This window comes from Labrus bergylta, chromosome 11 (assembly GCF_963930695.1).
Source record: "Labrus bergylta chromosome 11, fLabBer1.1, whole genome shotgun sequence".
Taxonomy (NCBI): domain Eukaryota; kingdom Metazoa; phylum Chordata; class Actinopteri; order Labriformes; family Labridae; genus Labrus; species Labrus bergylta.
In genome coordinates this window covers 29,565,042-29,578,550 of record NC_089205.1, presented here as the reverse complement: position 1 = coordinate 29,578,550, position 13,509 = coordinate 29,565,042, and the positions used below count along the sequence as shown (strand labels likewise).

General features: G+C 46.4%; 1 protein-coding gene across 2 annotated transcripts in view; it reads right to left on the bottom strand.

Moving 5' to 3' along the window:
- Positions 1-13,509, bottom strand: part of si:ch211-137a8.4 (uncharacterized) — a 36,163-nt gene that overhangs the window by 660 nt on the left and 21,994 nt on the right. Inside the window, exons 2-4 of one of the 2 annotated variants that reach the window (XM_065960465.1) lie at positions 4,791-5,127; positions 3,503-4,754; positions 1-418 (exon numbers count right to left, since the gene is read on the bottom strand). The exon at positions 1-418 is cut by the window's left edge and continues 660 nt beyond it. In XM_065960465.1, the coding sequence (XP_065816537.1) occupies positions 1-418; positions 3,503-4,754; positions 4,791-4,919 (1,799 nt within the window). In that variant the 5' untranslated portion in view covers positions 4,920-5,127. Of the gene's footprint in view, positions 419-3,502; positions 5,128-13,509 lie in introns of both variants that reach the window. The other variant, XM_065960464.1, reaches the window with a different exon arrangement.

Below are 13,509 nucleotides of genomic sequence, written 5' to 3'. Positions count from 1 at the left end.
CCGTTGGAGCAGCCGTTCTCGCCGTTGGTCACCGGGGCGTCCGCCGGCGTCTTCTCCGCCTCCTTGACTGCGTCCTTCACCGCCTCCTTCACCGCCTCCTTCACCACCTCCTTCACCGCCTCTTCTCCGCTCGCCGGCTCCTCCTCCGCCGTCTTCTCAGTCGCCACTGCGTCTTTGTCGTTGCTCTCCTTGTTGGCGGCTTCGCCTTCAGCGCCAGCTTCCTCCGCCGTTTCTACGCCCTCCGCCGCCTCCGTGGCCTCCTCCTCCTCCTCCTCCTTGGCGCCCTCGCCCATGTCCACGCTGGTGGATTTGCCCTTTCGCAGGATGAAGTTCTTCAGGGAAACTGCGCGGCCAAAATGCGAGCGCTTGGCCTTGGCTGACTTGGCGTCTTTGCCGTCGTCGGCCGCTCCCTCCTCGCCTGAAGAGAAGAGCACAGTTCAGGGTTAGAGGCTGTCAGAGTCATGCTTCTTCTCTCTTTGAGCACAGTGGATCAAAAAGGATTTACATAAATGAATTAAGAGCTGGTTTGTGGTTTTAACTTCCAGAGTGATAAATATAACTTCTTTTAAGAACGCTGTGAGGGCGAGAAAAAATATGCAAACATGAAAACCGTCACAACATTCAAGTCACTCGCAAACCACGGTCATTTATTTATTTAAAGATTTACACCTGGGCTTTAATTTAACACGAGGGGAGTGGATAGAGTAGGAAGGAGAGAGAGAGGGGGAGAGAGAGGAGGAGAGCGAGAGGGAGAGACAGAGAGAGAGAGAGAGAGAGAGGGGGAGAGAGAGAGGGAGAGAGACAGAGAGAGAGAGGGGGGAGAGAGAGAGACAGAGAGAGAGAGGGAGAGATGGAGAGAGAGAGAGAGGCCAACGTGCAGGAAATGGAGCCACATGTTGGATTTGAACCTGGGAGACTATAGTACATGTGGTGTGACTTGCCCTCAAGGTCACCAGTTGCCCCCTCATCATGTTTTTTTGGAAACATTTTTAATAGCCACAAACTTCTTTTTGACTTTTTGGGTCTTTGTGCAGAAATCTGCAGCCTTTTCTTAACCCTCAGGGTGCACTCACACTCAGCCCAGTTTCTCTGTACTGTGCTTAACCACGATTACCCCCCCATTCCCCCGCTGACCTGCTCTCACACCGCTCCAGGACTAACCGGGCCTGAGCATGTTGCAATGCAGCTACTTTACTGACTTTGTGTCTTTATTCTGAGTCATGTTAGTCAGACAGAACACTCCGGGGTTTCTCCCCAATTAAGTTTGTCCACGTTGTGTCCCTGCTTGCTCGTGCTGGTGCATGAACTGTACCGTGCTGAAACACACCTCTTCAAAGTGTTCCAGGGCCGAGGAAGTGTACCGTGTTTGAGCACAGATCAGAGCGCTCACACTAGTCAAATGAACTGGACTGAGGAGTGAAGCGTGCTCAGACACGGTACAGATTGCCTCGTGTGAGTGCGCCCTTAAGGTAAGGGGTTGCAAAGTGGTGGAACATTTCCGGTAAATTTCCAGAAACTTTCCATGAGAAGCAGGGGGATTTTGGAAATATTCAAAATCGGAATTTATGGGACTTTATGGAAATTAACTGGAATTTGAGGGTAATTTAATTGAACTGTATCATATCCAAGCTGCTAGCTGCGGTAAGCAGTGTGCATGTGATAGAGGAACAGCAGAGATATTCAAGTGTACTTGCATGAAATCTGGTTGTTTTAGTCAAAATTATACTAAAATATATTTTCCCCAATTTTGAAGTTCCCTGTTCAGGGCCAACCTTTAATTTTGTAAATTCCCAATTTATTCCCATAAATTCCCAATTTATTCCCATAAATTCCCATAAATTCCCATGGAAAGTTTGAACCCTATTTAGGTAATCAAATATACAAACGATGTCAAGGACCCAGACTGACATGTCAAACAGGAAATGATAGTAATGACGGTTTGTAGTGATACGATTAAAGTGAATAAAGATAACGAAGTAGCAACAGTCAAACATTTTAAATATGTGGCTCTTTAAGTGCAGGAGGTCAAACTCTCCCCGCCAGTGTAATCAGATTTAAAAAATCAATACAGAAAATCTCCAGGTAGAAATCAGTTTAGAGGAAATAAAACATCTGCTCTGCAACAACTCCTTCCTTTAGTTCACTTTAAAGTGACTCTAGTGCACAATCAGCAGCTCCTTTGTTTTCCCTGGCAGAGTGTTTCATTCTTCACACAGAAGAAGAAATTTAGGCTTCCACTCGTCTGTTTAAAACGCGACTCTCCTCCGTTGGAGCGCCATGACAAAGAGCCTCTGGTTTGTGTATTTTTGAGCCCTTTTCTTTATGCAGCCAGGGGCAGAGAGAGTGAGTTAAATTTAGTCTTTGCTGTTGACAGAAGCTGCGGTGTGATTTGAATTTCACATCAAGATGTTGAATATTTTATTTGGGAGAATGTTCAATTACATTACCTCCCCTGGAGTTAGCGAGCCGCTACCTCCTGTGTGCGCTCCCTGGACCGGGACAGACACGGCACAGAGTGTGAACATGCTGTCAGCTTCTCCGTCTGAATATTTCAGCAGAGTTCATGTTGAAACTGAAGGCGTCGCTCTACAGATGAAGGCCTGATCATCTCCAGCAGCTTCTTACAAAACGATGCTTAGCATGAATACACTGATAGAAGGACACCAAAGTTCCTGTGCAGCTGGGGCGCCCTCTAATGAGCAGAATCTTTAGTCTAAAGACAGATATTCTCATTATATCGTCTTATAGCCTCCAAGTGGTTCTTTTTACAACATATCTCGCCTTAGGAGACCCCGCCCCTCGCCAGGGTTGAATTAACCTTAAAAGATCAATGGTTACATTTTTCCATCCCTCTAATATAGAGAAAAAACCATGTAATGTATTTTTGTAGGCCGACCCTGAAGTAGCATCTCCAATCTTCACAGATTAACGCCATCTTTATGATGTTTGAAGAGTTAATGCGGCCGACAGAAGTAAAAAGCTAACGTTATGCTACAAGCTAACTACACCACGGTGGGATGATTGTGACGTCACTAGCGTTATGCTTCAGACGATCTCCGATAAACTAATCCACGTAGCTTAATAAATAGTTTACTAACATAATATTCACCTTAACCTAAAGATTAAACCTACAGGAGACATCTCCGACTAGTGAGAGAGTTCCCGCCCTCTGTGTCCGGCGTGATGACGTTTAATGTCCCCGACAACCACTGTAGTCACATTTAGCCGCTTGTTAGCAACCGCCTTTTTAAAGACGAGTAAAAACTTCAAACTTCACAAGTGGAGGTATTACCTAACGTAGTTTATGTGCTCTAACAAAACACCAACATCTCTTCAGCTTGTGTTAACCACAGACCTTATTTCAGGAGTCTAACCACAAACACATTCAAAATCCCCGCTGACTTTTAGACGTTAGACCCCATGGCGCTAACATGCTAACTTACTTCCTGGTTTTAGGACTCATTCCTGTGGCGCTCTATTGATTGTAAAACTGTGCTCTTACCCGATGCGGCGGCGGCTGCTGCATCGTCCTCTGCACTCGGGGCGCACTCTGTGTTGGCGCGTTTGGACTTGGGGATGACGCGCTTCTTGAAGGACGTCCAGATCTCATTGGCGTGTTGCGTCACCGTCCCGCCGCCTCCTGCTGCTGCGGCAGCGCCGGCGGCCTTCTCCTCCTCTCCTCCTTCAGCCTTCTCCTCGCCTCCCTCTGCTTTCCCCTCCTCCTCCTCCCCTGCCGCTCCTCCGTCCGGCTTCGCCTCCTCTCCCTCCTCCACTCCCATGGCGGCGCCCTCCTCCGGCTTGCCGGCGGAGTCTTTGTCGGAGCCCTTGGCCTTGCCGCTGATGCCGACCATGGACGGGTCCCTCTTCAGGCCCTGGAACGTCCAGGAGCGCTTCAGCTTCCACCTCTTCTGCCCCGACTCCTTGGAGTCCAGTGTGGAGGAGTCTCCGCCTCCTTCTCCGTCTGCTCCCTCCTCCTTGCACTCCTCTCCTCCTCCCCCTCCCCCGCTCTTCTTATGCGCCTTCTGAGCCATGAGTTTCTTGAAGGAGTGCCAGCGTTTCATGTGCTTGGTGGTTGCCGAGGACGACGAAGCTTTCTGCTCTTCCTCCGCGCCTCCCTCCGCGCCTCCCGCTGCACCTCCCTCCTCTATGGTGGAGTCGGCGGAGGCGTTAAGTGCTTCGGCGTCTGCCAGCCGGTCGAGGGACTTGGACCGAACCTTGATTGGTTTCTGGGTGTCTGCGGCGGCGCCGTCCTTCTTCTCGGTACTGCGGTGAGAGAAGATCCTCGCCACCGGCTTCCTGATCAGATCCCGCACCGTGGATTTGGCCTCTGTCGGTTTGCTCTTCTCTGCCTTCTTCTCCTCCTCCTTCTCCCCGTTTTCCGGAGCTTTCTCGATCGCCTCCTCTCCTTCAGCGCCGCCCTCCGCTCCTCCGTCAGCTGCTGCAGCCTCTTCCACTTTCTCGCCCTCTTTCTCTCCTCCTTCGGCTGCGTTCTCTTCTCCTCCGGCGGCCGTTGTGCTCGCCTCCTTCTTCTTCCGTCCTCCCATCACCTTCCCCAGGCCGCTCTTATTGAGGAAGGAGTCCAAGAAGGAGGTCTTGGGCTCAGCGGAGGAGGTGCCATCTGAGCTCTGAGGCGCTGCTGCCTCCCCGCTCTCTGCTGCGTCGGCCTCCTCAGCTCCGGCAGCCGTGTCGTTATTCACAGTCTCTTTGTTATCGACGACCTCGCTGTTGACGGCCGCGCCATCTTTATCGACAACCTCGCTGTTGACAGCCGTGCCGTCTTTATCGACAACCTCGCTGTTGACAGTCTCTGAGTTTGCGTTGGCGTTTTTAGTCGGTTGCTCCACCTCTGCGGGCTTGCTCTCGGGGGTTTTTCCGTCTTCCTGGACCACCGGTGCCGCGTTGGCCTCAGTTGCCGCCATTTCAGAAAAGGGAAAAACAAACAACAATAACCAAAAAAAAAAAGTGGGTTCCTTCCTTTTCTTCCCTGGCCTTCTGCCCTCCTCTTCCTCGCTCTCTTTCTGGTGTTTCGTTTCCTCCCGCTGCGTTGGTGCTCTCAGGTCATGGAGAGCAGGGTGGAGAACATTGGTGGAGGAAAGATACTCAGCATCCTACTCGTCCTCCAAACTCCTAAAGAGAGAGAGAGAGGCACAGATGGTTAATAGTCTAAATCAACGCCATAGACACTCAATTAGTCTGGTCTAGACTGTGCATTGAATTGGGAATGAAGGGTAACAAAGTAGAGAAATCTCAGCAGGAAATGTGATGCAATTATGATGTTTCCGATTGAGTCGCTCTTTCCGACCTCCTCGCTGTGGGTGAGTCGATGTGGGGCACACATTCAGTCTTTGTAATTGAAACGACTGAGGCTGGAGGATTCAAAGCATGCACCAGACAGTAGCAATAAAAGAAAAGACGTTATGCTTCCTGAAAAGCTGCATCAGTATTCTGCTGGTTGTTTTTCAGATGAACTTTGAAACAGCCCTGAGCGGGTAGATGTGTACTCAATATTTAAAGGTGATTTCCTGTTTAAACGCTCCGACCAGCTCAGGAAGCTGATTTAAGAAACATGAGATGTTAAATGTTGGATTGAAATGCCAAAAGTTTAGAATCAAAAAGTATTGATTAGAGATCAAATATTGGCACGACAAGCAGACGGCAAAGAACTAGTGCCTTTGTCTTGGCCAAAAAGTTGCACTTGAACACACCACAAAGACTACAGCCGACGTCCAACCACCACGTCTGTTCTGCAGATGAGTGAGAGGAAATAACTCTCCATGCCAGCAGGGGGCGGTAGTCCGTTGTTCTGATACGAGAAGACCATTTTCACCCCGCTGTCGCTCACCACTTGTATTATAGGTCGTCTACTAATGGAGAATAATGTCTGATAAAAAGTAGAAAATGGCGCTGGCGTTGTCAGCTCTTGGTCTTTTAGTGGAAAAAGAAAAGAAGAGGAGGAGGAGACAAATAAGGAGAAACCTCACTAATGGGTGAAAGCATGGATACTACAGAGACATGCTCAAGAGGCTTTACTGAACCTGAGAGGAGAGCTGGACAGAAATGAAACCTCTAGTTTCAGAAAGACTAGAAAAGCGCGATACAAGTCAATTAACCATTTACTGAGGCAATGAAAACAAAAGGTCAAAGGTCGCTCAGGTGGGTTCAGTCCACAGCAGAACAGATTGAAGCAGACTCTCCCGTTTATGGAAAGTTCAAAGTCTGTATTTTTATTTCAGTTAAATTTCCTCTACTCTGATATTATAAGGTTAAGAGCGCTGCAGGAGCTGCATTCGTCAACAGAGCTGTCAATCATGACGTCATACTCGTTCTGTTTTTTGCATCACATAACTAATGACACAAAACTACTCCTAAAAATCAAGATGAACATTAATCAACGTGATAAGAACAAGAGACAATCTGACTTGTATTTTAAATTTAAAGTTTGACAAAAGCCCCATCTGTTAACATGGAGGAGGCAGGGTCTATGACCCCTATTGCATCTGGTCAGCAGGGGGAGCTCTAAGTATGACAGCTTCACTCCAAGGCGGCTGTTTCTCTGTCCATCTTTATATACAATTTAATGAGAAACTCAAGACTGAAGATAGACTGAGGGCATTGACTATGTCAGACAAACCAGGTTATTTAGTTTTTTACAAAAAGTACGTTTCTCACCCTCTTTTGTTTTTTACACAAAGTGACATAAAGGGGATTAAACCTGGACCCGTTTGTCCCCGGTTGGGTCTGGCGTCCCATACCTCCAATAAATCCACACAATTTCAGTTTAATAATTGTAATCTCCGAGCTTAAATGGAGACGAACTTGATGACACCGCTCTTACATCATCCGGGTCAGAGCCATGAGAAGACATTACACAATGTTTTTTATAAGCTGATTAAACCTGTGGAGCGGCCGTTAAGAGGGGGGGAGGGATGTATAGTTTATGTTTTTAAAACACAGCTTAGTTGTAGTGTACCACCTTTGCAGAAGTCAATGAATGAATCATCAGCAGATCAATGACTCTGTGAGTCACACGCTGCTGTGGAGTAACCGACTTTTCAGCAGTCCAGACGTTTAGTGAACACAGTCACACACTCTCAGAGGAGAGAGTGAAGGAGTGAGTCAGACGGAGGAAGGGAGGCACTCAGGTGGAGAAACAATCTCACCGGGGAGAGATGGAGGGCCGAGCGAGGGAGGGAAGTACAGTGAGAGAGACAGAGAGGGCGAGGTGTAAACACATACATCACATGCTCCACATAATCTCACTCTGTTGTTGCCACAACCGACTGACTGGCCGACCAACTGGAAGGCTTACTGGTTGAGTGGCTGCCATCTTGGCTCCCTGGCCGCCTTACCGGCTGGGAGATGGGGCGGCTGACTGGCTTACCGACTGATGGATGGCTTACTGCCATTAGCTGCTGACGAGTTAATTTACTGACTGATACACTAACAGCTGATTGGTTAAATCACTGATTGTTTAAACAGCACACACACAGACTGAACGCAGCGATGCAAACGTTCAATCAATTGGATGACACAATCGTGTTGACACAACTGGGTTAAACACCCCGAGGGCTCTGGTGAAAAGACGGACGTGGACATCATTCAAGAAACAGAAGGAGCTTCATTGGACGATCAAAGATTGGTTGTTTGGGGCGATCTCTCTGCAACCAATTTCAAACGTGCACTGCTGTAGTTTCCTTAGACATTTCATGCAGGCTTGCAAAATCTTCCCAGAGTCAGTTGTTCACACATGCACCTCACAGCGGTCGGACATGAAGGGGGCTCTCATGAAGAAGGCGTGTTAAGAACAACGTGGAAATGGCGGTTGAATCAACAGAGTCTGACGCTTAGAAGACAATTAAAAAATATCAGCAATATAATGGTGCACAGAAAACATAATGAAGCAGTTTAGCCCCGCCCACTTTCTTGCAGCACATTTCTCTGAATATTTTACTTCTGTGTTCTCACATCTGATCATCCCGACATGGACATTTTTACAAAACGGGTGAAGTCAAGAGAAGGTAACCAGACAAATGAGCGGGAGGGATGATGACGTTTACATCCTGAGTCTGGTGTAAGACCGCTGACTATGTGTGTGCGACCTTTCCTCCGGTGTGTCCTTCTCCCTCCTTCCTTTGATATCGTGTATTATGAAGGCAACAACTGTCGCTAAAGTGTCGGACTTCTGTGTCAATCTTTTAACGTCATGTCCTGCATCTGAGTCCCCCTCCCCCACATGCCCCTCCCCCGCTGCCCTACAGGAATAATCTCCTTCTGTGGGGTGCATGTGTGGAACATTTTTGTAGCAGCCTCCCCTGAAATTTTCGAGAAATTTGGAAACAGGAGTGCATGTGTGAAAACGGCCTTAGAGAGTCGGTTGCCATGGCGTTGCTATTTGTACACTAACAGCAAAAAGTACAGCTAAGCAGAGAACAAATGTGTCAACTCAGGGTCTCATAAACCCTCTAACTCCTCACACCAGACTCCCTGGATACACGTTCATCTTCTTCCTCTACCTCAGACTCAGACTAGCCGTCGTGTTTGCCAACTTGGGGCCCTTTTTTATTCATTTTCATTGCGAGCTTTATATGCACCCTCTCTCATTCCAGAGGGGCGGTCTCACATGATCTGTACATGCAGCGAGTGCAGTCTGTAAGCATGACCTGATGAACCCGGGCCGCTGGCCTCCACCTGAACCTCGACGCCGCACCATCACCGACTGTTTACTATCCTGAGCTTCAGATTGCTGTTAGCCTCCGAGCTCTGACGCACTCGGTTTAATTTATTCTGCTGACAGCCCAGAGACAGAAACCAACACCTCCACCTGGCACACACACAAAAACAACTACACAATGTTAAGAATCAAATAGTGTCACTCAGCCAAATACAAGCCCGAGCAGCTCAGACGTTAGACTCCCTGCATGTGTCAGGGCTTCTTCTGCAGCTGTAAGTGGATTTATCTTGGATCCATTATGTACTAGAGGGGGCAGCGCTGCTCTTCACTTCACTGTCTGCAGCTACAACAGTTCATGAAAGCTTTCATTAGTTCAGTGACACGTTTGCTCGGGAGGTCTGGAGAGTCACATTAGTGGCTGAATTAAATTAAGAAGCTCTTTATTTAATATTCTGAGAATCAATAATTCAGTCTGTGGAGGCTGGATTTGTTACATTCTTTACTTGCAAACAGACGAGTCCCCCCTTCTTACAACCAGGAGACCTTTATGCGTCTGTGTCTTTGTGTCTGGAGGGGAAGTCTTGTAATATTTTCAATCACCTTAATGACTTTATATGAGATTTTTTTGATCCAGCAGATGTCGCCCTTGAGCACCAACATGAAACCAAAACAACTGGCGCTGCATTGCTGTGTTAGCATGCTAATGCTAGCGATCTTTATTATGCTGGTATCTTCACACTGCATGTAAATTTACCTGAAATGAGCGTGATCTAGAAACACAGTTAAGCAGTGAGTACAGTATGTTATTCTTCTTTTCTCTAGTCCCTCAATTAAACAACTTTTATACACGAGGGGAGGAGTCAGCCGGCCGTCCCGGCGATGTAAACAAAGTGAAGATAGGACTCTGAAAACTCTGAAAACATCACAGACAGTGGGACTCGGGTGTTACACCCATTGTGTTGAGTTATTTTCAGAGAAGATACTTGATTTCTATTACATTTAAGTGTGAAACATATAAAGACTTTAAACATCCTGCAAGTCTTAAAAACGATGAGAGTGCACCGTTATTCTGGTGACAAGATGTAAACAGGTCTGAAGTTCACGAGGGGATAAACTGCGGCGTGGGGCTAAAGCTTCACACTTCACTTCTCTCCATGAATATGAATGCAGAGTCTTAACACATCCGAGCTGACCCTTTTAGAAGTCTGCAGAAAGTCTATTCAAAGCCCCGTGGGGACTCCATGAATTGTCAATTTGAATGGCACAAGTCTTTTCCTCTGAATAACGCCTGCTGAGGAACAACTCTCCTCCGACTTAAGAGCTCTAAGACCTTCACATGAAACACTTCTCCACACTTCTCTTCAAGGTCAGCATCGAGGATGAAGAGTTTTATCTAGCGACGTCGCCTTCTTTCCAACAATGGGGCTCGCTTTACACTCTGCATCCTCCAGAACGAGGACCGTTTGTCACTTCATCCCCTTATGGGAATGACTGTTCGATGGCTCTGCACCACCTTCACAAGTGTATCTACACTCATGTACTTTAACATATCTTTGATTGCACAGCCACAAATTTGCACAGCTCTGGACAACCCCCTATATCGTTACTGCACATTTACCACTGTCTCTTACCTCCTGCAAGTATTTTTACATTCAGTTGACAAGCCTGAATAAATGCTGTATTTCATTTTTCTTTTCTTTTTTTAACCTGTAGGAATGTTAAGTTAAATCCTTGATTCATAAATCTCTTCCTATTCTTATTTTTTATATTTTAAGTGTTTATTTTTGTATCTGTTCTTATATTGTTTTATTTGCTTTGATAACCTGCTGCTGTAACGCCACAATTTCCCAGTTTGGGATCAATAAAGTCATCCTATTCCATTCTATTCTGTTTATAGGAAAACCATCAAGTTGTCCAACCTGTACCACCACAGAGTTTCTTTCATGTTTTTCCTTAACAAACACCTCCAACAATCAGGCGAGGCTTCCTCACATCTACACACTCATACTGGTCTAACATGTGGAACATGTGGAGTCACTGATGAGGAGTCGTAGGTCGCTTAGATTTGAGATGATCTTTAATTGGGTTAAAATACGTGTGCTACACTTGGTCACATTTTTTAGATTCAACAGTCAACACAGACTTTCGGTTTTAGTGATGGACTTGGTCCCTTGGGTTAAAGTCCTGTATTTGTTCGACCAATCCCTGATTGCCTTTATTGCTTTTGTTGCACCATCTTTCCTCCTGGAACAACGACTCAAGTCGCCGCCTAACTATGAGCTATTATGGGCTGTAATAGCTGCAGCAGAGATGACTTATACTGTTATATTTTTAGTGTTCATAGTCTCAGAATATCTATCAGACTTTTACATTTCAGCATCTTCTGACGACCTGTCTCATGAACTAGTTGTGTCTTATGATGCTTTTATAACAGTACAAAACTCCTGATCACAGGTCACCATGTGGTGGACTCTGAAGCTTCAGTGTTTATCCAGCTCTGCATGGGTCTGTAAACCTTTCTGTGTTCTAACCTCTCTCCATTTTTCAAAAGCATCTCCAATATTGATCCTAGTTTGAGCACGTTTCTGCTCGTGGAGCTTATTAGAAACATGCAGAGGCTTTTTAGGTCGGGTACAATCACTTCTATCTGAACCACTTCTCTTGACCGCTTCCATCGCTGCAACACCTGTTGACCTGATAACTGCTCTCATATCTGGCAAACCGAGGGGCGTCCAAAACGGCTGTACGGACTCTTTATCTTCGTCCACCGCTTCAGCGTTGTTTCTTAACCTCCTGAGATCTAAAACAGCACCCCCACTGAGAGGTGCATGTGTGAACAAGCAAGCCAGGAAGATTTCAGCGGCAGTCTTTTTGAAATTGTATCGAGATTTCCAGTACAGTGTGTACATGACTCTACAAGTGAAGGAAAGATGGAACATTTTGGATTCAGACGATGCGTTCATGGAGCAAGCATTGACGCCATTTTGTCGTTATCTTGAGAAAATGTAGCTCGGACAACCGAGGTATGAATAAGGCTGTTCGTCCCCTTTTTTTAAGACTCAAACATCGATAGACTCAAGTATAAAAATCCTCAAAATGACAGCTAGAAACAAGACGCCATAGTTTGAATATGAGCGAGACTCGTCTGGATTTTCACCCAGCTGTTGGAGGCACGTTGAGCCACACGAGACCGAGCTCGTCTTTGTTTCAGTTTCTCTTTTATTTTGGGAGTTTTTTTTTTTTTTTGACTTGGTGGGTGATTATGCAGCAGCAGCAGCAGCAGCAGCAACAGAGGAGCATTAGCGTGTTGGATGGTGGATGTGAGGCTGAAGCCCCGAGGTGTTGGAGCAGCATCAGACGGAGAGAGGAGGACGACAAAATGGAGGGATGGGAGGAAATAAAGGGGGGGGGGGGGGGGGGTGAGGAGGACTGGTGCAGACATGGGCTGACTGGGAGGCTCTGTCTGTCTGTCTGTCTGTGTGTGTGTCACTGTCTGGATTTATCCTCATGTCTGTCCTTCACTTTACCCTGCCATGATTTTCCTCTCGTCCGCCTTTTCCTTTCCCCTTCCCTCCGTCTACATCTCCTCCTCCTCCATGTCTTATTTTCTGTCTCCCTGTTGCTCCTCCTGTTTTCTTTCTCCTGTTATATCTCTTTTGGTCTCTCTGCCATCTTTATTTTTTTGTTTTCACATCTTCCATGTTGTCTACTGTTTGTCTTTTGTTCCCTCTCTCGTCCTCCTTTTCTTTCTTTCTGTCTCTCTCTCTCTTTCGTTCGATCCGTCTCCGTCTGTCTGGCTCTTTGCATTCCTGATTGCCTCTTTGTTTTTTTTTTTGTTTTTTTAAATCATTACAACATAAAGCATGCAATCATTGCTGTAGCCTCGTTTTAAAAGTGGAAGTTGCAGAAAGTAAATCGAGGACACGCTGCCTCTGTGATGTGAAACAGGTTGAAACGAGGTCCAGTGGGAATTCAACACAGAGTGAGAGACTGGGAGAGCTTTTCTGTTTGCATGTGTGACTGCAGCACTTCAGCTGATCTGTGTTTCTATTTAATCTGGACTGAGATGCAAAGTTCCCCCTCGTGCTCTCCCAGAGAAGTATCTGCTAATTTACAGCCGGGAATCCATTTGTATCGACGGAACGAGAACACGTTTTTAATGAATTAATTTACAGCCATAAAACACTCATTCTGACTGCGTCTGTCTTCCAACCTTATCCTCCTGTATCGACTAAAGAGAGATTAATTATCACGGTCGGTCAGACGCTGAGGCCGCTCCGAGATAAGAAACTGAAAGACAAGACGTCGGAGCTTTTCTTTGAGACCAACGCTCGCCCTCGTCACGGTCCAATACGCCTCCCGACTCTGCCCGATAAAAACTGCTTTCACTTTTCATCCAGTAAACCAGATTGTACCATTTTATTTCAGTTTATTTAAAGAGTGTAAAAACTCCATCCCCTCTGCACCTTTAAGAAAAAGCTAAAGAGCCAGCTCTTTCATGAATATCTACTAACTTAATGATGATGGTCTCCATATTATTGATGATGATGGTAATGACGATGGTTTTTGTTTGATAACGACGACTTATAAGATGGTTTCTATACTGATTAGAGCTCTCAAGAACTGCCCTCAATGTTGTGCTTTGCCTCTGGTCACTTCCTGTCAGCTCCTGTGTGTCCAATCAGACTCAAAGCTGATCGTTTGCTCTTACTCACATTGTTCCCTTTTTTCTAGATCCTTGCTTGTGTTGTTCTTACTCTCTGATGTACGTCGCTTTGGAGAAAAGCGTCTGCTAAGTGAATCTTAGAATTGTAGAAAATCTAAATTAGAGACAAAAG